Source organism: Sebastes fasciatus, chromosome 6 (assembly GCF_043250625.1).
Source record: "Sebastes fasciatus isolate fSebFas1 chromosome 6, fSebFas1.pri, whole genome shotgun sequence".
NCBI lineage: Eukaryota > Metazoa > Chordata > Actinopteri > Perciformes > Sebastidae > Sebastes > Sebastes fasciatus.
The window spans coordinates 30,010,676-30,036,910 of NC_133800.1; the positions used below are offsets into that span (position 1 = coordinate 30,010,676).

At 40.6% G+C, this 26,235-nt stretch overlaps 1 protein-coding gene and 1 long non-coding RNA gene across 2 annotated transcripts in view; both read right to left on the reverse strand.

The window, feature by feature from the left end:
- The window catches only part of LOC141770217 (uncharacterized), an 84,909-nt gene extending 73,761 nt beyond the window's left edge, over positions 1-11,148 (reverse strand). The window contains exon 1 of the long non-coding RNA XR_012594470.1: positions 10,985-11,148. This is a non-coding gene — a long non-coding RNA (uncharacterized LOC141770217). The remainder of the gene's footprint in view (positions 1-10,984) is intronic.
- A 5,510-nt stretch (positions 11,149-16,658) lies between these two features.
- LOC141769746 (transmembrane protein 132C) overlaps positions 16,659-26,235 on the reverse strand; it is a 305,459-nt gene continuing 295,882 nt past the window's right edge. Inside the window, exons 11-16 of the mRNA XM_074639133.1 lie at positions 23,545-23,607; positions 23,335-23,463; positions 21,167-21,295; positions 20,701-20,985; positions 19,749-20,023; positions 16,659-19,047 (exon numbers count right to left, since the gene is read on the reverse strand). Coding sequence (XP_074495234.1) covers positions 18,426-19,047; positions 19,749-20,023; positions 20,701-20,985; positions 21,167-21,295; positions 23,335-23,463; positions 23,545-23,607 — 1,503 coding nt within the window. The 3' untranslated portion in view covers positions 16,659-18,425. The remainder of the gene's footprint in view (positions 19,048-19,748; positions 20,024-20,700; positions 20,986-21,166; positions 21,296-23,334; positions 23,464-23,544; positions 23,608-26,235) is intronic.

Below are 26,235 nucleotides of genomic sequence, written 5' to 3' on the forward strand. Positions count from 1 at the left end.
AAAAGTTCAGGCAGTATACATCTTCCTTCTTGCTATGTGTCTCAATCGCTTCACAGGTCAGCACATGTTAGATTACAATGTGGGCCCAAACCCGTTTGTCATTCATACAACACCAATACAAACCTGTTTTAAACAGGCAAAGTACAAGGTTTCCTGTGGAAGGAGAGGTTTGCGGTGCAAGTGTGTTGCTTGCGAGATCTGCTGGCTTCCCAAGTTAGAAATTTGGCCAAGAAGAGGTGATGGCAGCAGAGCAACTTGGGAGCCAACAACATGAGATTGCACCAGTCTACATATCATTACCACAAATACCTTTCAGAAACTTTTCCCCTAGTCCAATTGCATTCACTGTCCCAACTGTACATCTCACTGTTTGGGGACACAATGCACACAAAAAAACACCTCCACAACATCACAATAATTGTCAGTCATTTCCTCTAGAACTTTGGATAACTTCTCGTAACCCTATCACCCAATCAAAACTGCCAACATGCCAGCAAACAAGCAAAATCATCCCTCTCAATCATCCGACAGCTGGATGTTAAAGTTCTACAAGCAGTGTTTTGCCAAGAAAGAAAACTTCATGTAAATTATCTTAAAAATGTGTGGTATGTATTCCAACCACCACATGGCATCATGCTGGTGCAACTCATTGCCCAGTCCTTAAAGTAGTTCCTGAACAAACTAGCAGCATAGAGAACATTGCCAAACTCTGATATTTGTCCTGGCACATGGCAAAGCTTGGTTTGTTCTTTAGTAGCTTCAATTTACTGAAGGAACTCGTGGTACGCTTTTAGGTTTAAACTCCCTCACTTAAAGTTCTCAAGTTTGTTCCATTTGTTGGTTTCTATCGTATTAATTGTGTGACTACTATGTGTGAAAACAAACGACCTTGACCTTGTTAAGGTATGCTCTGCAAAAGGCATTTTAAAATATAGACAAAACAGCTGCTGACATTGCCCTTTGAAACACTTAACAATGTTCTACATAATGCGAATGATTAACATGATCTCAAGTATGTTTCTGACAGAGAAGTGTCACAGTGGCCGTGTTTCCATTCACATATTTTTTAAGTATCGTATTAGAAAAGCTGTATGGAAACAGAAAAATACGATAAAACTTCCTCAATTAAGAAAAACTATTTTACTCTCACTTGAGGCCTAAATGAAAACACCTTTGCCGAATAAACTCTGACGCAGCGAAACATTTAACTCACGAGTGATCGGCTGTTACCGCTGTCGCCGTCTTCTTGGATATTCCCACAATCTATGAATGCTTGTCTTCATCTCTGGACAACATGAGTTATGGCCGAAACTAGCTGACAGAACAGTTAAAACTTGCGCAATTGAAACTAATTCCTGAAGTCCTCTCTCCATTTTTCTATTATAGATGGTTACATGCATGGCCAAGCAAACTTGTCTTGTTTCCGGTTCACAACCTCTACTTCTTCTTTTCTGTTTACTTTTGGATTACAGCCATGCAAGCCTATAGTGCCAACTTCTGACCAAACTAAGCTGTAGCAAACGAGCTGAGTTTATTCGTTCCAAACCAAAATAAAAAGTTCTTGGTGACAAAGTCAAGATATGTGCGGATGAGACTTTAAGTCTGATACCAGCATCTGTCACTCTCTCTGTAATTATTTCCATTTCGTTTATGCTATATTCCTGCCTCTTTCTTTTTTCTCCGTCTTTCTGTGCCTCATTTCATGTCTCTTTCTTCTCTTGTTGAATGAATCTTCAGTTATCATTAAATAGAGAAGCGTTGAATGGATGAGAAGCCATTTTGGGCTCTGAGTCTGACTGAACATGTCATACATCACACACCTACACACACACACACACACACATACACACACACACACACACACATACTGTACTCCGATAGCTTATTAGTATAGTCTTATGTAAACACACACAGACACACAGTCATAAATCAAGGCAGACTTTGCTGGACTCTTAATAGGGGAGTTGGGACAGACGGTGCAGTGGGGGGTGGGCTGAACAGGCAATGTACCTGAAGCCTGAAGAGTCTCCTCTGCCAGCCTGCTGGTTTGAGAAAAGACAATGATAAACAGTAAGAGACCTTGGTTGTATTGTGTTGTGGGTGTATGTGTATAGAAATAATAAGGTTGTGCATCTCACCTTGCGCTCTGACCCCTATCCTGATTATGTGTGTGTGTGTATTTGTGTATCCACGGGGTGAGCCGGTGGATTTAATTGCAGAGAAGCAGTAACTGAACCAGGTGTTTTTACTTGGATTTTGGTATTTTGTGTGTAGGTATAAAGTACATTTTATTTTAAATTTGCGAGTATGATGCCATGCATTCCTTACAATGTGTGTGTTATATATATATATATATACCAGAATAATGAGGCAATTATTTACTACACTATTGACACAGGTGTGCAGTATGTGTATCTCTATCTACTGCATGTATATATCCATGGAAAACAGTGAATAATGCAACCATCTATTATCATCATGATCTGTGAACACGCTAAGAGGTTCTTATTTGTGTGTGTGCGTGTGTGAGTGTGTGTGTGTGTGTGTGTGTGTGTGTGTGTGTGTGTGTGTGTGTGGTGTTTATCATCTATTAGCCTGCAAGCTCACTCGGAGCTGTGGATCACCAAACACCTCAGGAAGGTCACACAGCGATTAATGGGCCATGAATTACACCGGTCAGCTTGTTTGTGTGTCTGTGTGTGTGTTTGAGTGTAAGCCATTGTTACACACCAAGTCACTGTCCATCTTACACACAGTTAGAGCACACTGCTACAGATCTGTGTGTAACTTTTCTAAGTCGACTATTAAATCATGGAGATTGAAGTTTGAACATATCAGTGACACAATTGTTTCTGTCACTAAGGAGGGCATTGCAATGATTTAATGTACATTAATTCCCTGTAGAGTTATCCTAACCTTTACCACTACATGCCTAACCCCAACCCTTACCCTGATGTTAACCTGGACCTAATCTTAACCAAAAGTGTTAAACCTAAAATGTAATATTTTAGGTTGTCATGACCAGCTTTGTGTCTCCAACAGGGAGTTGAATTCCATGTGAGGGTGTGAATAGATGTTAGTCTCTATAACATGATTTCAATGCACATACACTGGACTTCACTTACACATACAGACTTACATGGACTGCAGAGGAGAGAATGAGAAATGAGAAAATTATAGGAAAAAGACAGGGGCAAGATTCCAAAGTTACAAGTTTTGAAAGATGAGAAAATCCTCTAAAATGTGGACGAAATAGGTTTATGAACAAATTTGAGACGAGAAATTGGCAATCCGCGCTGAATCTTCACTCATTTTAGATCTACAAGGCCTAATTTAAAAGTTTGTTACAACCTTTGTCGCTCAGTGATAGGCTCGTTCAGCGAGCTAACCCAGTAACGTAATCGGCAAGTTAAATTAATGTTTTTTTCAATGAAGTCTGGTGGCTTTGAGGACGGCATAACGGCGGTTTCTTTTCACATTTAATACGGGGAATTAAGGGTTTTTTTCGACCAAGACCAGAGTTGGTGATTGTTGAACAGTGGGAAGACTTCGTTAATCAAGACGGTCTTGGAAGGACCCGTCCTACCAAGGAAGCATCCTTGACCTTGAGAAACATCCCATGTCTTCACGAAATCCCTGGGTCTGGTTCAGCCGAAAACATTTGTTGCATGACATCTCTCCCCTCACTTCCTGTCACCTCTACACTGTCGCTATCAACTACAGACAAAAATGCCAAAAAAAAAAAGAAGAAGAAGATAATAATTAAAAAAAAAAATAAAGCTAAGGTTGTAGAGGTGTATATTAGTTTTGGTTAAATGTTAGTGATTAGGGGAAAGTTTAGACTAAGGGACATTTATGTGAACACTCGCAGTATTAATGCAATAGTTTATGTGCATGAGAGCTTGTATACAAAGCTACTGGATTGCAATAAACTCCCTGACTGGTCATTCATCAATTTAAACAGGATAGATAGTCAGCCCGGGATAAGTCAGCTTCCTAATGGACTCTCAAGTACTTCACAGTGTCTTGTGCCATTTACACTCAGTGCTTTCATTTTTGCAGAGCGGCAAGGCTTGCAAAGGGAAACTTTCACTTCAGATTCAATAATGAATCCTAAACAAAACTGAGCAGAGAAAAAAAAAATGTATGAGCAACACTTTTCTCTGACACTTAAACCACTGTGTTTTACTCTTGTTCAACGTGTTTAACCTAAATAATGCTTTAGTCATTGCAGATGTTTGTACTTGAAGCATAGGGAACAGAGGACTTTCATCTCTAATGGAAACTGTTCATAATCTATGACAATGGCAAAAATTAAAGCTGAAGACAAGACTGTTTTAATACTGATAAAATACATATGTAATTGCATATTGAAGGAAAATAAAAGGGAAACATGGTTCCAACGCATACCATCTATTGAGGATTTAAGTTACTTTACAAAAACAATTGGACGAGTTAGAATACAAACCAAAATACAAATGATTTTTCCAGATACGGAAGTTCTGCAGACAGGAAAATACAGGTAGGAAACATTGGCCTTTAGCTATTGAGCATGCCTAATCAATAGATCTGAATTAAAAAATGGTTTCACTCTCTTGCTGTTATTTACGAGGAAAACCCCCTGTGGTAATGGAAAGGTTAATTATGTATTTGTTTAAAAAGGAACTATCTAAGAGAGAGCGATCTTAACAGAAGCTAGTGGTAAATTAACTGTATTCACTACTGCAAGAAAGTTTAGTAATGAAGTTCATTGTCATGCAAATAAATACGATTTTATTTATAAACCAGTTGTATTCATTTTGAATTATTAGGAAATATAGGCAATTTATGCGACAGAATAAATTGAGTTCTCACTCTCTACCTTTCTCACCAATCAAATGCAGCCTTTAGGGAGTGAATACCGCAAGGATATGCAAATACATTCTGGTGAAACACACATACACTAACCCATGCTAATACATATCTGTTTTATCTCTAAATCGCTTGTCACTCTGTGTCTGCCTCAATGACTGGGTTAAGTTAAAAGGAAACCAGCTTTGTATCATTACAATGTGGGTAGTATATGCAAATCGACAATGTTTATCTTCCCTCCATGTTGCCAGCACTCAGAGCTCCCGGCTCATTTGCCAGCAAAAGGTGGACTACTGGCGGCTCTGGGGCTGTTGTACGAACTACAGATTGTACTTCTGCATGTTTTGGTATGGTGGTACGAGCCAAGCCAGAGCGCTCGCTGCCGCTGTCGTGTCGGAGCGTTCTCTGATGCAACCCACGGGGGCTCGGGCCGAAAGGGCTAAGCTGAAGCCCCCAGTGACATTGTGTATGGCCAATATAGTAAAAGCTCTTTTTAATTTATCTATTTCAAAATGTTGATAAATGTTTGAGTAAAAATGTACAGAAGGCGGAGGGTGGGGGGGGTGCTTTATGCTTTTGGACTGCACCCAGCTCAGTTAGGACTAATTCTATCTTTGCACATTCAAAGCCCCACTGGCAAGCTGTGTCCCTTGGTGGGCATCCAGGACATGGATGGTAGATTCAGCCATTTTGACCTCTCTCATTCTCAAACACACACTACATCGCTGTTAAATCCACGCACACACTTGCAGTTATAAATTACACACTTTCAAATGTACAGACTCTCCCCTTGCTCTCTCACCCACACAGATGGTAAAGCTTAAACTCACACACTTACTGTACAGCATTTCCTTCTCTGGCACTTTGTATTCACCTTTCTGTCTCTCTTTCTCTCTCTCTCTCACTCTCACACACACACACACACACACACACACACTCACGCATAGGCTCTTGGCATGCATAGCAGCAGTAATTTTTCTTGTTAATGTAGCATGTCGAATTTGCAGGTCGGCGGCGTGCAAATGAAAGGTTGCACGTCTCACTCGCTTGGCAATATGTATTTGATAAGAGCTGTAAATCAACTAGTGTAGCAGAGCAAAGCCTGCAGGGACGGACAAAACACATGTTAATGGAAAGCTGCTCTAAATTGGAGTGGAATAATGCATGTGCATGAGCAAGTAAGACAGAGAGAGAGAGAGACACTGTGTGAGAGCAAGACAGACGTTCAAAGACATTGAGGGTCACAGCGAACAACTGCTACTAAACTGAACAACTACAAGTGCATCTGGGTGCTGACGTAGTATCTGAGACGGCTCGCAACGTGGCAAGGACCCGTCATGGAAACATTCGAGAGGACGCGCCGTGGCGGGCATGACAGCGGATATTGTGCCAACTTGAGGGTTTTGGTCACATTCTACAATAAAACACTACAGTATTGTACACTACAGTACTTATTTTCTACTTTATTGTAATGAGAAAATAAACACATGCATACAGATGTGTTTTAACTGCACACAGACACCCTGAGACACACTTGCATGCACACATAATAACCATTATTTGTGTTATATTTGGTACTAGGAGGGGGCTAATACTTGTGTGTGAGAAAGAGAAAGTGTATGTGTCATTTCATGGTGTTATATAAGGCTGGATCTGAAGTGTGCTGATGATGTGTGTTTTTTTCAGGGCAATACAAGGTGTGTAATATAGACCTTGTGGCTTTTGTCCTTGTGTGTTAGTGTGTGTGTGCATGTGCGTGCGTCTGCGTGCCTATGTTTGTGTGGCCTGCAAGCATAAAAGAAAGTCTAGAAGGTGCATTTACCTTAATGGGCAAAAAACACCATGGGTCTATTTTGACAAGGTGAAGGTAATACTGTGCTCCCTCTGAAATAACTCTATAGAACTATAACAACAACATACAGCCTCATCATAACATGCATGCATGCTCACACACACACACACACACAAATACAATTTGCCTGTGCATACAAACACATACAAATGCTTAAATAGTAAAATGTAAATTCACGGTTACAAATACATAATGTATTACTGTATTTAGGCTATGCATTTTTTGCATTATATGCCTTCCTAACCAAACAATTTACTGTAACTCCTAAATTAATTTAATCCTAAATTAATCTTGAATTTAATCTAAAATGTAACCCTTAACTAGATGCACAATTTTTTCTCACTTTGGAGGTTTTGCTTTTACTTCCTGTTGCTGTTAAAACAACAGTTTGGTCCTCATAAGGCTAGATAAGCAAGTGCACATACACCCATAAACACAACACATGCACTCAGAACGCATTTTAACATCATCACAGCGGTATGTGATAGTGGAAAATGGGGCTGGAGGTGGGAGGGGGGGGGTATTTGGAAATGGCCTGAGAGGCTCTATGTGACCCTTATTACTCATAAAGAGTAATAAGGGTCTAGATTTGGACTACTGCTCTTGTTTTCCCTCATGAGTCTGCCTTCTCTCAATAGCTGCATTCTCACTGGGGCGTAAAATACATTTCAGTGCAGCATCCTCATGGCTCCGTGTGTTTAAGGGTGACACAAGCAAGCTGGCTCATGTTCCTAAAACTGAGACTGAGGGGAACAAAAATAGCAAATAGGTAGAAGAATAAAATTCATATCAAAAGTTACCAGAATCCATATGAGATCTATTAAAATTGCTTTACCATAAGTCAAAAAATTTTATTAAAATGACAATGCTATGAAATAGAAAAAGTGATCAAATCTGACAACCTGCCACCAGGAAAATGTTCATGTCATTTGTTATAACTTGATTGACGAATTAAAGGTTTTGTTTTGGCACTCATTCAACCCTACAGATACTGGGACTATTTTGAAGAAGATATTTAATAAGATGCATTAAACACAATAGAAAAAACTCACTTGAATCAAACGTGGTTCTCCTGATGGACAGGTGAATAATCGAGGAGAGGGAATGAAATACCCAAATGCTTTATTGTTTTCATGCTAAACAAATTTAATGCAATAAGATATAGCCCATCTGTCGGACAAATGCCACTGAAAATTGTTCTGTTTGCACAATAAGGGAGCTTAAAATGTGCACTTAAATACCAGACAACATCTGTAAAATCTGCCACTACTACTGTAAGATCTACTGCTATTCAGAACATCTTTGTAATAAATCCTGTGTTTACCATTGTAGTTTGTACCCTTGATTTTCAGATCATGAGCATATATAAATATTTCAAGAAGAGAGAGCGAAATCCACCACCAGATGAGGAAGAAACAGCTAGCTAGCTAGGATAGCTGGCATAGATAGATGGCAAGTCAATAGCCTGTTATCTCACTGCTAACGTGTCAAGAGCAGGAACATATTGGAGTTGTGGAATCCTTTTAAAAATCGACTTTATGTCATCAAGAGTAGAGTTTGATACATTGCCAAAAATGCTGATGGAGAAAACATCAAAAACTTCTGGACTACAGTGATCCAATTCATTCTAAGCAGTTGCTGACAGTATGGTAGACACACAAACAAACACTTCTACACTGAACATGTCCTTGAGAAGACGTCACCTTTAAAATAATGCACTTTAATATCATTTAGACTTGATCCACTGATGTTGTGAAAGGGTTTGGCTGTCCTCTAAGCTGAATGCACACAGGCTAAACGGCATTTGTGCTTAGCAGCATCCAACGAGGTAAAACCACATGATGCCGCCAGTTTAGACAGGAATAAATCATCAGTTTCTTTGTGTGCGTAAATGGAGAATGTATTTACAAAGAGTAATATCATTTATAAAGATAAAGGGGGTTTCTATTCGTAAAAACAGAAAACCTGAACATTTATATGGCCCGAGAAAATGTGTGTATACATAAAGATAGAGAGCATTTCTCAAGATAAAGCAAGAAGGGGTGTTAATACTGCATGCCGGTGTAGGAGTTATTATCAACTGGAGTCACTTATTCTGTCCTGTCTAAAAGAGTCCTATTTGAAGCCATTTTCAGAAAATTGTTGTATTTATTGTCTGCCCCCACAGAGCACTTGAGAAAAGGGAATGCTGTTGATATACCACTGATATAAAGACATGAATTCACAGTTCAGTCATACATTTAGCTAGTCAATGATCCTTCCTTTTTTTGTTGTCGTTTCTAAATGCATATCTGTCTTTCTTCATGCACAGGTCAATTTCCCAGTGGTGGTTCTGGCCCTTTTAAACAACAGGGGCCAGACTGGTCCAAGCTGTGGTTCCCAACCTCTTTGGCTTATGAGTACGGCCTTAGTGTGAACATAAAAGTAATTTTTCTTTATCAGATTGTTTCGTTTGGAAGATTTTTCTAGCAGTTTGAAAATGTGAAAATATCCAGCAATAAACAGAATAAAAGACCAAAAGATGGTTAGACTCCAGAGTTATTGAATGAATTAACTCTGAAGTAAAGTGCCCATTTTAGAAGTGGTGTGATTCAAAAGCCAAGTCAGACAGGTTATCTAAAGACATAAGGTATAAATTAGTATAATGTGCCATTTTACCAAAAAAAGTTAACTAATTCAGATTTGTACTGTACCATTGAAATGTGATGCGAAAAAACACATTACATTCAAGTAAAATCTGGGATGACTAAGACGACATATGTATATTCACAAAAAAAAAAAAACAATGCACATATCGTAGATACATGACTTACACAACATTCTTATGCACCTATAAATATAATACAAAGTGTTGGCCGCTGTTTCACTCATTTGCGGAAAGTCTCTTTTAGTACATATTGCATCTGCCCTTACACAGTAGCCTGGTTATATGCAGTTTGTATACATTTGGGACATACTACTTCATCATAACTTTGTGCCTTGAACTTTGACCCTCTTGCACACAGGCTGTATCCAAGGCCTTTTGAAAGAGGATGGGAAACAGTCTTGAGCTATGGGGTATGACACATGCATAGTGTAACTGGAGTTGCAGCTGTGCATTTCTATTGGCTCAGTTTCGGCAAGTGCGGATCAGATTTTCCTGGATTTTACTCGTCTCTGATTGAAGGCGTGCTAATCAGTGAAATCAGTTGCTGTTGTCTTGTAGCCCTCCATGAAAGAGTTGCCTATTCCTAATTAAATGTTCAGTTGATTTTTTAAAAAATGTACAAAAATAGCACTGGAAATCTTTGTCTTATCTTTTGTCCAGTATGGAGACGAATGATCAAAAGCAACCAACTTTGTCCAGTGTTTTCCAAACTACAAGGCTTACTTCGCATTACTGATATAGTTGTTGTTTTATCTGTACATATTGGATAAATAATTTCCACATGAAGATACCATGTTTGGAAAAGGTTTCCTTAACAGTATTGCAAAGTTTTTGGTCTTTTAAAAGTGTTGAAGAGTCAAACAATCATGTTTTTTTAAGTGTTTTAGACATTTCAACACAGAAGTCTAATTGAGAAACGTGCATATTTTTTTGAAAATGACAGAGCTCTTGTAAACAAACCTGTGATGATGTTCAGACAATGTCTCCTGATGTCTAAACTTCCAGCTACTGTACCTACCTTCTGATTATGTCCTGTACTGCCATCGCCATGACAGGTTGAAACACCAAAATCAAAATACAAGATTGTGACTCAAACAGATTATCAAAAAGAAACGAAATGCACATATCAAAGATAGGCTACATGACTTTCCCAACTTTCTTATGCACCTTTAAACATATACTACAACTAACAAGACCAACAGTATTCCTTATTAAAGCTAATGAGTCATAATGCAGCACAACTTAAAAACACAACATGGCCATGGACACAACATGGATCTCTCCAGCAACTAGCAGACCATCTGTTTGCTCATTCCCAAATCACACACAAAGAACTTACACTGTATACTCTTTTGTCACACACAATCAACAGGTGGCTGAACAACCAATAAATGCATACAAATCCACATTATTCAAAGCCTCGGCGGGCTTCTTCTTCAAACCGCAGCAATAACACAATAGCATCAGTGAAAACAAGGTGTACAATATAACCTTGGAGTCCATACAGTACAGTAGGGCTACTGTAAGACACCCACAAAGCTGAGGGTAGACACTCAGACAGCCAAGGAAAGACAGAACAATCCAGAAAAACAGCTACCAAAGAGACAGACAGACAGTTTGTGTATCTGACTCACTGTTAGATGTTGAAGTCCATTCTCCTCTCTGTCAGTGGAGACGAACTGGTCCATATCCATGTCCTATGAAGTCCCACAGCACTTGTTGTGACGGTCATGTAGTTAGTTAGCTTCCTTGTTGTGATGCCAGAGTCACGTTAAGTCTTCGGAGTTGTCCTCAGTTTCTTGTCATCCTTTCAGTGGCACCACAGCAGCTAGCTAACTGTAATCATTGTTTGATACAGAACCTCCAATTAAGCTGCTCGACTGTGAGGGTGCAGTTCCATCTTTGACCACACACACTGAGTGATTGTTACCAGCTGTGACCAGGAGGGCGCTGTTTCACTCATGTGAGGAAACTCAATGAAACTAAATAAGGGATGCGTTCAAAATCGCATACTTTTACTCTTTTACTTTTAGTACATACTGCAGCTGCCCTTGCAAAGTACGTACTGTTGCGTGCAGTATGCATACCATTGGGTCATACTTGATGTAGCTTACCATGCATCCTTAAGGTTCATCACAAATTGTAAAGCTCTGACTCACCACTGTGAGTTGTACTCTCGGGTGGGATGGCCTGCACTGGCAACCCGTAGGCTCTCCCATTGGTTCATCCTTATATATAAGGTGATTCTGGGTCTGCTCCCACACTACTTAAGTGTTTTTATTACACAAACAAATTGTGGACAGTATTCACTGCGTTCACAGGACCTCTTTGTGCTCTCTGTCCCAAAAGCTCGGACAAAAATTGGGGAAAGGGCTTTTGCATATTCTGCACCCTCAGCCTGGAATTTGCTCCAAAATGACCTAAAAATTAAGGAGCTGGGATCAATAAATATTTTTAAATCTAGAATGAAGGCTTTAGAAGCAGACTCTATGGCATGCCAATGTTTTTAGCCCCCTTGTTGTACAGCCTACTCCCAGAAAAGTTCCTTTTTGTCCCTCCATTTGTCTTTAGATAGTTCTCTTTTAATGCAAATTTGAGTGCTTTTAGTGTTTGTGAATTGTATTTTATCTCTATTTGTATCTGTGTCTGCAACTTTGTGTTCTTGCTGCTGACCGTCCTGGCCAGGTCTCCCTTGGAAAAGAGGTTCTTAATCTCAATCGGACTAACCTGGTTAAATAAAGGTTAAATAAAATACTACTTTGTCATAATGTCCTACTTGCCAACATTGAGACCTCAAAAATAGGGAGAATTTCAAAACCAAAGTGGCGGTCCTCTCCAGAAAAACAAGGCTAGAGTTTCAGAGACTTTGTTTCCTGCATTCTGGTGACTTTTAAAGAATGAAAATAACAAAATATTAAGTGCCCTGCAACAACATTTTTTTTGTTAAATAGGGAGAGAAAACTGAATAATTTGCTCCTCTGGTGTGTACTTGGGTGAATCTCTGGTATAAACTGTCAGTTTTCATTTATTCATTCATTTCGTTGACCCTGCTTGAGTATTCAAATGTAAACTTTATCGTGGATATCTAATTTCATACTTATTCTTGGTAATCCGGTGGGCTATAAAGCATTATCTTAATTAACATTTCGTGTAAATGCCTCTCCATCATCGAGACTCCCACTGGGCCTCCAAGCGGCAGCTCACAGAAACCCGGCGATTAGAGCGCAGACAAAATTAGCAAGGGATCTGAAAAGGATCAGCAGTCCTCGGAGGTAATCACTACATTTGTAAAATGTGACCATCCAACCAACGTCAACAATTTCGTAGCTGTTGGTTGAACTTTTAAGCCAAATAGCTATAAACTCAATTATGAGCAAATCATTTCCCATCATGCATTTAGATCATTGCCTGGTTGCCTTGATAACAGTTTAAGTTGGACACAATTCATAACCAGCGGGCATTGTTCTATAAGCCAGACGGTGATCAGTGCTGATTGGTTCTGGTCAGGCTTCAAACAAGCCCAAAGATGCCACCAGGGGATTTCATTAGTTCCTCGTCTTTGATTGAAGGCGTTCTAATCAGTGAAATCAGTTGCTGTTGTCTTGTAGCCCTCCATGATGCAGTTGTCTGTATTCCTAATTAAATGTCCAATCAGTTTATTTTAAAAGTTTTTACAAATAAAGCACTAGAAATTTTTGTCTCATCTTTTTTCCAGTGTGGCATACTTCGAATTACTAAAAAAAATGTTCTTCTGTACATATTGGATAAATCATTGCCACATGAAGGTACCATGTTTGGAAAAAGTTCCCTTAAAAGTATGGCAAAGCTTTCAATCTTTCAAAAGTTTTTAAGAGTCAAACTATTATTTTGTTTATTTTCTTTTTACATTTTACACAATCTTACAGAAGCAAGTAAACTACTTTCTGTGCAGCCTGTGTGTTCTAGATTGACATTTCAACAAAGAAGTCTGATTGAGAAACATATTATTTTGAAAACGACAGCTCTTCTAAACAAACCTGTGATTGACGATGTCTCCTGATGTCTCAAGTTTCAGCGACAGTACCTAACTTCTAATTATGTCCTGTACTGCCATCGCCATGAAAGGTTGAAACACAAAAACATGAGTCGAAATACAAGATTATCATGGCGGGAAGCTGAAGAATAAACAATAAAAGAGTATTATAAGACAAAGGAGCAGGCTGTTTTTGGTTATGGGTCTTTATTGGCCTCCATGAACCATGTTTAAACAATGACAATAGCAAAAAGAAAGACAAATTAAACAAAAAAACCTTCAGGGCTCGTGTCCACTGGCACCTCTTCTACCTGTAGCACGTTCCACTGCTGCCCATGTGTACCTCCCACTGTAGCTACACAACAACTGAACTCAGCTCTTTTGAGAATTGTATTTGTTTTTTTAGTGGTTTGATGTTTTTTCAGCACAGACAGACACTGTAGAGGTCCCAGTTTTTACTGCTTGCTTGCCGGCTGAACTACTGCTATGCATCGGCTTCATCCTGGAGGAATTGTTTAGAAAAATGTGTTAGAAGTTACTTACATGCAGAACTAATGTGGTTCTAAGGTAGTTTATTCACTTCACTGGAGTGTTATTGCAAGATCGGGTTCAAGAGGGGAAGTCTACAGTGGCTAATAATGTAAAATCCTCCTCTGGAAACAAGGCGTCTTTGCTTTCTAAGAAAAATTAGGCAGCACCATATATGCAGATCCTCTGTAGACACAAAGCCTTACAAGTGAGTAAAACAAGGCTGAGTGACAACATTTAAAACAACTGAATCCTCCAGTTCAAATGCATCCAGATCTGTCTCAAAACTTTTCTCATCAGACTTATGTTCATATGAAACTGTTTTGTATTAGATTGGATGAAATGCAATGTTCCTGTGTAGCATAATGTTCAGGCTGTTCTCATACACCGTTTGTCACTATACATACTAAAACTATACATACGGACTTTCACCCAGGAGGCTGGCATTCGCACCCCGTGTGAAACTAGACGATTTATTTTTCACGTAACTTCCGTAAGATTTTCATTTAAATAAATGTCTGTTAAGTCACTATCTATCGCAGAATGAGGTAACACAATGGGGATGTCCCACTGATGAACGCCCTCGCATTTGCAGTATTACGAACACGGTGTCTGTGGCGACATTTCCAGGAAAAATCACAAGCGGTGCCCGCACACTTTTTGGATCTCTGGGAAGTGAGATCCAAAAACACACCTGCAATTACAGATTATTGCCAGAGGTGCCGCCAAAGAGAACGAAATGGAGATTGTAACTAAGTTTTGCCACTTCCGTAGTTATCTTAACCAAAATGTTGACTTATTTGTCACGTAACTTCCGGACTTTAGTAACGCCACTTCTGTAATTTTTTTTTAACTCAAACCACAATCTTTTCCTTAACCTAACCAAGTAGTTGTGTTGCCTAAATGCCTAAATGACTGTATGCATGTAATGAGTGAAATCGACACCTGTTGCTGGACATTTGTAGGAAAACGCACAAAAAATAAGGAATCACTTTTTGTAAGATGTCATGCAAACCGTTGTATGAGGATATATGCTATGGTTGCCAATCACTTCCCTTACCGCCTCACCCTTACTTACTTTTACTTGCGCTGTATGAACATCACATTAGTTCCTGCATTGGCTAAAAATTGCTATTACAAATTGGTTAAATATGAACATAATTCTAGGGCTGCACGGTGGTGCAGTGGTTAGCACTGGCGCCTCACAGCTAGAGGGTTGCAGGTTCGAATCCGGCTTGGGACCCTTCTGTGTGGAGTTTGCATGTTCTCCCCGTGTTAGCGTGGGTTTTCTCCGGGTACTCCGGTTTCCTCCCACAGTCCAAAGACATGCAGGTTAGGTTACTCTAAATTGCCCGTAGGTGTGAGTGTGAGCGTGAATGGTTGTCTGTCTCTATGTGTCAGCCCTGCGATGGACTGGCGACCTGTCCAGGGTGTACCCTGCCTTCGCCCAATGTCGGCTGGGATCGGCTCCAGCCCCCCCGCGACCCCTAACGGGATAAGCGGTTGCAGATGGATGGATGGATGGATGGATGAACATAATTCTGTAGCAGACGGATCCAGTTCCCTGTATACCAGCACAGCCTGTCAACCAGAGGAATGTGGAAAATAAAAAAATAAAATACAAACCAACTGCTCTTGTTTCTGCACTTACAGTTGTCTTGGTAAAACCGAATTAGCATGATTTAACACAAAACTCTACTCTCTAGTTGCAACCTCCTACCCTGGCCTTTCTGTGTAACTTCTGACAGCTGCAACTACGACAAAGGAGCCAAAACCTTTGTGCTGTTAAAACAATTCCTCTGGGGAGCCGTGCTGCAGTAGTTCAGTAAGCATGCAGTAAATTGCGGCCCTTCCACAATGGCTACACACAGAAGTCTTTCTCTGGCATCAAATAAAAGCTGAAATGCCCCACAAATAATCAAAAATAGCCTTGTATTATTTTTTTTCAGTTGACATCCAAACAGTTTTAAAATTATACATCAGGTAGAATGGGTGTCACAGGCTGTAAAGTATGACCAAACTCACAGTTCTAGTTAATGTTTTTCATTGAAAGCATTGCTACACTTCTACCTTCAGCGACTATCCAACCTGTTCGACTGATCCTTTCAATCACAGCAGTCTTGTAGCTACGTTAAGAGTAGGCGAGATACAGTAATGTGTATGAGTCCAGAACATACAGTATAGTCTCCGTCATCAGTCAAAATATCTATTGCTTTGGTGGAGGCTGTGCAGCCCATTTAGATCCCCCATTTGGAGTCAGCTCAGGTCTCTTATCGGTGTCTATCAAGCTCTCGGTCCTTTGAATCCTGTATTCATTCTGCTCCGGACCTGACGATTTGACCATTGTGATTTCATGTGCCTTTTTTTTTTTTTTTATCATGTATCTTTTTAAACAAATGATTGAAAATAGAGATGTTTGTAGTAACCCAGATGTTTTCTTTTGGACTAGCCCAACATCCTAACATTTGGTTTGGTTGTCTTTCTGAAATGGATCTCACCATCCTCGAGCTATTTTGAGTGTGATTTCACGATGGAATTGCCTCCATTTTTTTTTTACATCTCATTGGAGGTAAACTGATTCCTACCCTGTACAAAGACAAGAACTCATTCAATACTTTAAACAAAGACAGGAACATCTTTAGAAAAAAGAACCAATAAGATCACTTTCACATTGTGGTGGTAGATAGTATTGTGTACCATATTTGCACTGTAAAATGTACAAAATATCACCATGTCGTTGGCTAGTGACCTGCAATCTTATTCACAAGCACTTTGAAGCATGTTTATTTATCTACAACATACAGTGTACTCTGAAACAGTAACACATTTATAAATAAATATTGCAATCTTAACAAACAATACAGTTCTCCTTTTTTTATCGTCAGTTCTTCATGACTCGTCACCTGAGCTTAACGAAGGTGAGGCAACCTCTGCCTGTTCAGTCTCCGTCCTTTCACGTTTCTTCTCGTATGTGCTATCATTCACCAGCGGGTTTTCAATCTTGGCCTTTCTTTCCGCCCTCACCCTCTCAAATGTTAATTTAAATAAATAGATCTCTAGGAGAAAAAAAAGAATCGTACACCTATATCCTTAAAATCTTAATAAATCCTTGAAAAATAAAAGCTACAATTAATATCATCCCAAATTAGGTAATAAAAATGTAACAAGGAAAAACGTAATAAAAACAATCTAATCATCAAAAAAGGACAAAGAAAAAGGGGGAAAAATATACAGAATTATGTTCAGCAAAACAAACATGTTTCATGAACCCATGTCTATTCGTGAGATATTCAAGAGTGTCGCTCCGTTTTCATTTGTATTGTAACGTCATTCAGTATATCCTGTTAGCTCCATGTATAACACTGCAGGTACTCGGGTCTGTCTTGTTGCCTACATGGTTTTTAAATAATCCTCATTATTAAGTGTTCGGTCAGGCTTTGCAAAGCCCAAGCAGCCTCCTTTTTTTATATGAGACACCTTAGTCAGTCCCCCTTTTTACTTTACAGACAGTATTTCACTGTGCACTTCAGTTCACAAAGTTTCTACTGCTGTCCAATCACAGACAAGGAGAGGGGCCAGGGGATGATGCGATTGGTTCTGAATACAGGGAGAAAGCCGTCATCGGCTGGAAGGTTTTCACAAAACAGGAAGTAAGCCTCAAATATGGCTAGTGTCCGTTCCTGTTTGTAATTGTGCAAGTTTAAATGCCTCTGTCTTGGATCCAAGGAGAGAAACAGTCTTTTGTATGTCATATCATTTCCCAACTCTTGACACATTCTGTCGTCTGAGGAAAAGAGCAAAGATCGCCCGTATTCAGTGCTGAATGGCAGCTCCCACTGGTGCCCGAATTTATAGTTGAGTACTTGGAATATATATATATTTTTACATGTTACATTTCACTTATGAGCAATGCCGAAAGCAAATGGGTCACATGGTGAAACGAAAACAAACGTTGATGCACACCTATTCTTCAGTAGTCATTACGTAACCATTCAGTAGACGTGGCTGGTAAATATTAAAACTAGATCTATCAATAATCAATCAACATCCAATGCTGGCAATACACCATGTGAGTCAAAAAGTACTTCAGAAATGATGTTCTTGCCGTCCTCGTTTAAATGTATAGTGGCTCGATAATGTTTGTCCAATAACATACCCTGAATTTACTGTATAGCACAATGGTTTACTGGTATTCTGAAAATAAACATTCATAACCAATAGTGACTTGATTTTTACACTAATATTTTCACAATTAATAATATAAAACAAACTCATAATGTTATTTATTGTTTGCTACCATTGCTTTGAGTGTGAGCTAGTGATGACAGTATTTTTCATAGCCTAAGAGGAGCTAAACGTAAGCATCCTCGACACGGTCTGTTCAATAATCTTCTAAACTCCTTGTGTTCCCTTCACTGTTCTCATATTCCTCCAGTTCTCCCTCCCTTCATCCATTGCAAAGGCATTACAGGTGAATTGTACTCATTGTCCATCCTCCCCCTCCTGCACTCATCCTCTGCCCCTCCGTTTCTCAGTCACAGATTGTCTTGTAGCCTCTCCATGTAGGTTCTGATTTCAGACTGACCCAGGTCCATATCCTGGCACACCCACTTGATGTCATCCTCGCTCCCATTGGTCACCAGGACTGACGAGTTGGCGTACGGGCCACCCCCACCCGAATTATCATTGGGCAGAACGGTGGCAAAAGACGTGAACTGGACGCGTTTGCGTTTGGCGGCTGCAACCGCAGCTGCAGCCGTGGCTCGTGGGGAATTATTCAGATGCTCCGCTTGGCCAGTGGCGTTTTTGCCACCAGTAGTGATTGCTGAAAGGCACTGATGGGGTTCTGGAACAGATCTGGGCAAGGTCTGTCCGTGTGTGACGCCCCGGTGCCCACCTGGGCCACCGCTCCCACTAATGGTGCCCATGCCTGTGCCCATCACTAATGTGTTTCCAGCCCCGTTCAGCAGGTACTTGTTCTCCTCGTATCCTCCTTCGTTCCGGTCGATGATGGTGGTGCACTCATCCGGCAGCCCGCCCTGGCATTGGTCAGAGTGGTCAGCTAAGAGGTCGGCCTCGTTGCCAAGCCACACCCAGTCATGGGCGTGGTTCATGTTGCCTCCTGCTTCCAGCACGGGGACCTGCTTGTGACGGTATCTGCAGATGAAGGAGGAGAATTAGTCTATGACTGAAGTGCTATTTTGAACAAGTGCAATTTAGGCTGTGCTGATTTTTGAAAGGAGCAGTGTGTAGGATTTAGTGACATCTAGCGGTGAGGTTGCAGATTGCAACCAACCCAATACCCCTCCACTCAACCCTCCCTTTCAAGGCCTGTAGAAAAAACCTTAAATGGCCTTCAGGTAATGTAAAAACGTGAAAGCCTCTCTCTAGAGCCAGTGTTAGGTTTTTCCGTTCTGGGCTACTGTAGAAACATGGTGGAGCAACATGGCGGACTCTGTGAAGAGGACCCGCTCCCTATGTAGATATGAAGGGCTCATTCTAAGCTAACGAAAACACAAAGATTCTTAGTTTCAGGTGATGTTACACTAATGAAAACATAGCTATGAATATTATATTCCATTTCTGCTAACAGATCCCTTGAAATCCAGCACACTGGACCTTTAATATTAAAAATGAGCATCCCTTTATTTAAACAGGAGAAATGTACAAACCAAAAGACAAGCGAACAACAATGGACGAACCAAATTTTGCCATTAAACACCCTGTCTGTCAATGCGAGGTGCTTGGTCTCTAGGTCTTAGGATGAAGGCCTTTCATTTTAACCTACCCACTTTTATCGCTGAGTTTCCTTCAAATAATAAAAAATAATTGAGTCCTCAATTATCACAATGTTTTACCTGAAAGCAAAGCTGACACAGTTGATGAGGAAGACCAGTATTGCCAGACAGAATACACCCAAAAGGGCATACATTCCGATCTCCAGGTCCGACAGTCCTCTCGTGGTCTGCGTCAGCTCGCTGTCCCCGGTGCCCGGTACCTCCACCTGGGCTGGGTAGCTGCTGTAGTCCCCTGCTTGGCTGGGGCCTCCGCCACGGCTGCTGCTGCTGCCTCCACTGGCAGCTTTACCACCTGAAGCACGATGGGTTACTGTGCTCTTGGTCGTTGTGCTCACCTGATTAATGGAAAATAACACAGATAGTTAAACATATATTATTACTATATCAACTCCAAAAGAACTTATTCCTAATATGTTTATTCATGCTCATGTTACCATAACTGCTGTGTTAGTTCCCTTCCTTTTATTTTGTTTTGTTATTTTGATTTTCATTAATACACAAATTTAGGATACATTGTTTTACATCATAGGTGATCATAGTGATCAGTTTTGATTTAAAGTGGGTATGTACAGTATAATGTGCATTGCGGGGATGATGTATTTTTGCAGGCCAACCAGGAAGTTAGCATCCCTTTGGGATTATCCCATTGGATTTTGGATTATTGCAGAAAATAAGCTCTGTGGCAAACAAACGCTTATGATACTTACACGTTTTGTTCAGCAAGAAAATCTTCACAAATGAACACCACTTTTATGATTTTTGAAGAGTGACTATATCACCAGAAGTAAAAAGCTAACGTTAGGCTATAAGCGAACTACACCATGGTCGCATGAGCGCGAGTATACACAACGAGCCTGTAACGGCGGAAAATTTTAGATTCCTGGCAGTGTTCATGTCATTCTCTTCCCATTGAGCTACAAAAGAATACAGTCAACCTTTCCAGTAATGGTGTAGCAAGATACTTAATTTACTGATTGCACTAAACAATCCAACATCCATTGTTCCCCCCCACCTTCCTCATGGCTCCTTCCTCTCGATCCACTGCTGCACTGTTGGACTTCCACTCTCCTCCGTCCTTTGTTTGGTGCCCGCCGGTGCTGTTGTCCGTCCCTCCTCCGTCGTCTTGTCCACCTCTTCCTTCACTCTTTGCTCCAAACTTCACTATCACATTGCCAACTCCAGATGCCAGCACACTCTTCCTTTTGGATTTCTGGCAGGTCTCAGAGATGACCATCTCCACGCGAACCAGTGCTCCCTGTCCGTCGCCCTCGGCCACTACGATAGGCCAGTGTTGCTCCTGATAGACAACAGAGACAATGTGAAGGTCAACAGACACAGTACTGTTTGTCACATTTGCAAAATCTGCAGTGTTTCCTGAAAATATCCATTAGTAGAACTTGCCATGGTTTTTGTTTCTGACATATTTTACACAGCTTTAAGCCATTGGTCAGATAAAGAAAACTTGTAATGGCTAGTACCTGATTGGTTATGGAGATGACGCTCTCATCTAATGACACAGCCGAGAGGAGGAAGTCCTTCGGATCATAGACATCAAGTGGTGTCACTGAACCGTCACTGTATTGGATCCAGGCACTGATCGCCGCCTCCTGAAAGAGAAACAGAAAAAATTCTCATTACATACATAAAATAAGAGAAAAGTGTATTAACAGTGTTTTGAACATAAACAGAACCTTAAATTTTCCTTTATTGGGCCTTTATAAAGGTCATATTCAAATCTCAGAATGGCTATAACTTTGGTACAATATTTGCTGCAGAGATGATTTAGCTAATGGGTCTATGAGCGGTACCTGCATCAAAAGACTAATGGACAAAGTTAGCAACTCTGGGAGACAGGTCTTCAGTTATCGGAGATGTAGCAATCTGAATTCAGCCAGATCTTACACATCACACCTTTGAGCAGCTTTTACAAAAGATGTTTGCCTTGGTAACTTGACAGTGTGATATGTTTTTTTTTTAATGATTCAGCTGTGGATCATTAAATGGAAATAAATAGCATGTTGTTACTCTTGTAGCAAGACACAAAGAAATACATCTACACCCCCGTCCATCCACCCACCCACATAAACACTTGTGTAGACATTGATAATTGAAACCTAACCACTTCTTTCTGTGCACAGACACACTTTCTTTTGACTTTCCTGTACCTTTCTCCAGTCTCCATCTCTTCCATTACAATCAGGACAAATACTTTGAAGATGTAAAAATGTTTTTTTTTGCAGTCTTCTTCCAGTTAGAAGCAGCTATTCCATAAACAAAAACAGAGTTCAGCAGAGAATGTATTTTCCGCTGCTTGTCTAGTGATCCTGCCTCACTAATTTCCCTTGATAGAACCCTTTGCTTTCTTTAATCAGAACACAGAAAAGATTGTGTAGGTATAACGCAGCAAAGACCTCCCTACAAAAGTAATTAAGCTCCAACGTGAGGAACAACACTTTATCTCTTTCCCTCCCTCTATTTTCACATTAAATTGTAATTTCCCCTCCCTCTCTTTCCCTCTGGTCTTCTGTTTTTTACTTCTTTTCATGCTTATTTTCTCCTCTCCTTCGTACTTTCCCTCTCCATAGTGGCGTCATCTTTCCACAGGTAATGGTGAATGATGTAGATAAAAACAGGCAGATAGAAAAATAAATGAATTTTGAATAAAATGCAATATCAGATCCGTGTTTTATATCGTAATGAGCTGCTTCTCGTCCAATTAGCCTTCAGATATAAATTATAATGTGGGGTATTGTTTGATAAAAAAAGAGAGGGAGGTAGAAGGGAAGGTGCGGAGAGGGATAATAGCTTGAGATGCTGGGATAAAATAACCCTCGGCAATGTGATTAGAGAGTCAAGAATAACTTCTAACATGGTCGCCTTGCAATATGGTATGTAGGTTTGTTTTTTATGTGTGTGTGAGTGTATTTTTCTATAGATATTGGGCCGGATGCAGCAACATTTGCTTATATTGCTCTCATATTCTCTTATTTTCTACTAAAAAAAACCCTGAGAAGTCAACTCCAGATGCACCAAACGTTCTTAACCATCCAAATCTGCTCTTATCCAGGTGTGCTGAATGATAAATCCCACCTTGATCATAAATTGGAGGCGTGTGGCCGATTGTTTATTATTAGCATAGGTATCATGTGAATCCCAGAAATCAATGGGTACTTACAAATATGAAAATTAATACTTATTTTTTATAAAAATAAGAGGAAATTTGTTCTTATGCTGCTTTCTGCATGAGGTAACTGTAGCTGAGCAGCGCTATAGCCTGGAAGTTATGCACTCCTAATTAGAAACTGATTATGGGAGAGATAGCAGCGGTGTGATGTTCGCAGCACAGAATTACTGTTTAACTTCTGTGATTTCAACCTTGGGGGTATTACCGTTGAGATGGGAGCAGCTTAAGATGTAGTTCATCAGTGTGTGTGTGTGTGTGTGTGTGTGTGTGAGTGTGTGTGATACAAACCTAAAGGCAGCGAGACGTCTATGTATGTTTATCATGTGTCTGCATGTGCAAGTTATATTCTGAAAATCTGATATCACAACCCAGAGGATATGATATCTAGCAGAGATATATTGTGATCTGTGTGTGTGTGTGTGTGTGTGTGTGTGTGTGTGTGTGTGTGTGTGTATCTCCTACCTGTTTAGGTGTGTGTAGCAGGTCTGTAGCTGTGGTCGTTAGCTGTATAGCCTGGTAATTTCCAGGACTCGCTGTCATACTGAGGGACAGAGATGCAACCAGCTGGACTCCCAGGTCAGTGATGGTGACCTAGACAAACAAGAGGATATCATGATGCATGCCAATCAAAAGAGACTTACGTCCCCAATACATAAAATAATATTACTTTACCTTGTCGTCCAACACAGTCACAGTCTTCTCTGCCAGGATAGAGTCAGACAGCGGGGACAGAACCTGCAACCAAAGATCACAAAACACATGAGTAAAATTACATTTACATTTAAAATTTAAAATGATTAAAGTTTTTGCTCCGTGAAATCAATCTCCATTATTAGAGTTGCAGAGGAGTCTACATATGCACTAAAGCAGTTTCATCATCAAAGTTTGCCACTCCTCCTCGGCTCAACGAGCGAGCAAGAGAGAGAGAGAGCAGCGATGGTGGAGCGAGTTATAGAGTGAATGAAGAGCGGGAGCGGTGTTAGCGAGAACAAAGCAGTGAAATAGAGAAATAAAACGTTATTTTCTGGTTTTGTCATGGCAGTTATGTTCTAAAGCACAAATAAGCACGACCACAACTGTGGACAACTCTGCACAATCCTGCGAGGATGTGCGGAGTTGCAGGATTTTTCAATGAATGCAGTCAAAGGGCAGGCTTCATCCTGTCCCATGTGGCTCAGCGCTGCTCTCGGTCAAGGGAGGACACTGTCTGGAGCAAGTCACTGACAACCTGGTTGTTCGACAGGTCATGGAATGACAGCTTGTGTCGCTAAATAATAACAATGGGAACAACAAGATCCTGTTGATCATGCTGCATCAAGTATAGGAAATTAGGAAGTAGACATTAGGAAAACTCTGAAAGACGGTACGGGAGAGAGGTACATTAAAAGAGCTTTTGTTGCTGTCTCTGTGATTATTGCTTAAGGTGACAGTGAAGTGTTTAACATTGACAGAGGAGCAGCGAGAGCTGGTTAACACCACAGTGCTCTGGGCCACATAGACTGGCAGTATCTGTTAAAGTTGGGAAACTAACACACACACACAGTGTTCCCTTCTGCCTCCCAGCTGTGCTCCAATGTGTCAGCATCCAACTAAGACAACTTAGCATAAACAAAGTACAAGGCCAAAACTAAAGACAGAAAAAAAGAGTGAATGAAAAGAGACGAGAGAGAGAGAGAGAGAGAAAGTGAAAGCGGCCCAGAGAGAAATAAATGGAGTAGGTGTCAGAGAGAGAGAGACAATGACAAATAGAGGAGGACAGAAAGTGAGAGGGGCCAGAAAGAAGGATCGCAAGAAGAGATTGAGGTACGGATGGAGAGAGGGAGCAGCAGACAGACCGTGATAGAGATTAGGAGCCCTGTGCTGTAGTGTGCTACTCCGCCCGGCGACAGGAGGACAGGCAGATCTGATTGGTGTACAAAGAAAATCTCTCAGCGAACGTGTCGGGGCGTCAAACTCAATCCCACCCTCAGCGAGCTAACAAAATGCGATGATTGACAGCTTTGGGATTGCTCTCCAAGACAGGCAGAGAATAAGAGGGTGAGAAAGAGAGACTGGGGCGGGAGAGACGAGGAAGAGAGGAAGAGGCGAGACTCGGGGAGACGGAGCTGGGGGGTAAAATTGAAATGTCAAACTATCAAATGATGGCTGTGTGATGGCTGTCGACTCTGGCATCTCAATGGGAATGCTGGGTAAATTCTCTCTCCTGGCTCCCAAACAGAGCACAGCTGTCTGTATGTGTGCATGCATGCAGCAGTCCCCAGTCGAACGGATGCAAACACACACTCAGCTGTTCCCCCTAAATCCCTAAGATATACACACAACACACACTTCAGAAAAATCACGCACATGTAAGCACTTAGAATGAAACTCGATCCTGAATCATAAAAATGCATAATTTCGTTTTAATGCCGCTAATTTCTTTAATGATTTTTCGGTGTTTGTAGCGGGCTTAGTTTTAAAGCTAGAGTGAAGATACTAGAAAACTAGAGACTAAAAAACACAAGCAATCCATTGGTACAAACCATGTCCTTCTGGCTTTTCACGAAGGAGGCTAAATAACGCTCCAAACATACGCTAAATTTTGGCGAGGAAAAATTGTCATGGCCATTTTCAAAGGGGTCCCTTGACCTCTGACCTCAAGATATGTGAATGAAAATGGGTTCTATGGGTACCCACGAGTCTCCCCTTTACAGACATGCCCACTTTATGATAATCACATGCAGTTTGGATCAAGTCATAGTCATAGATTAATTTGCAATTAATAGCGTTTAACTATGAACAATCATGCAATTAAATATCTTAATCAATTGACAGCCCTAATATATACAGTAGTTTATCCATTGAAAGATGAGAGATGTAACATAATAATAGAAAGAACTGTATTGACTACGACTGTAACATATTCCGTGGTTTTGCCTCGGCTCTGCTATATAACAGTAAAGAGTAAGACAGTAAGCCACAGGACCGTCCTCCGCTGTCACATTCAGTCACAATGAACCGGCTTATTGGAATTCAGCTAGTGCGCGAGTGTGTTCCCCGTGTGCCAGCGTAAGTGTGTGTCTGTGTGTAATTGCTGAACATCACGCTGAGGTGTCAGGGCCAAATCCGACAGTTAATTGTGGCTAATTGTGTAACGAGCTAGCAGGCGAGGCTTAGAACTGCAAGTGAGAGGAAGCGGAGAGGAAGAAAGAAAGGATAATGTTTACATCACAGGAGTGCTTATGGCTGCTGTGTGAGTCGCCAAATTACACTGCGCTTCATATATTCATACGTTTTCAACCGTCTTTCTCTGGACTTGTTTTCCAGCAAGTGAATACATTGTCAGTGTTGAGTGTGTTTTCTGAATCCTTAAAATGCAATTCA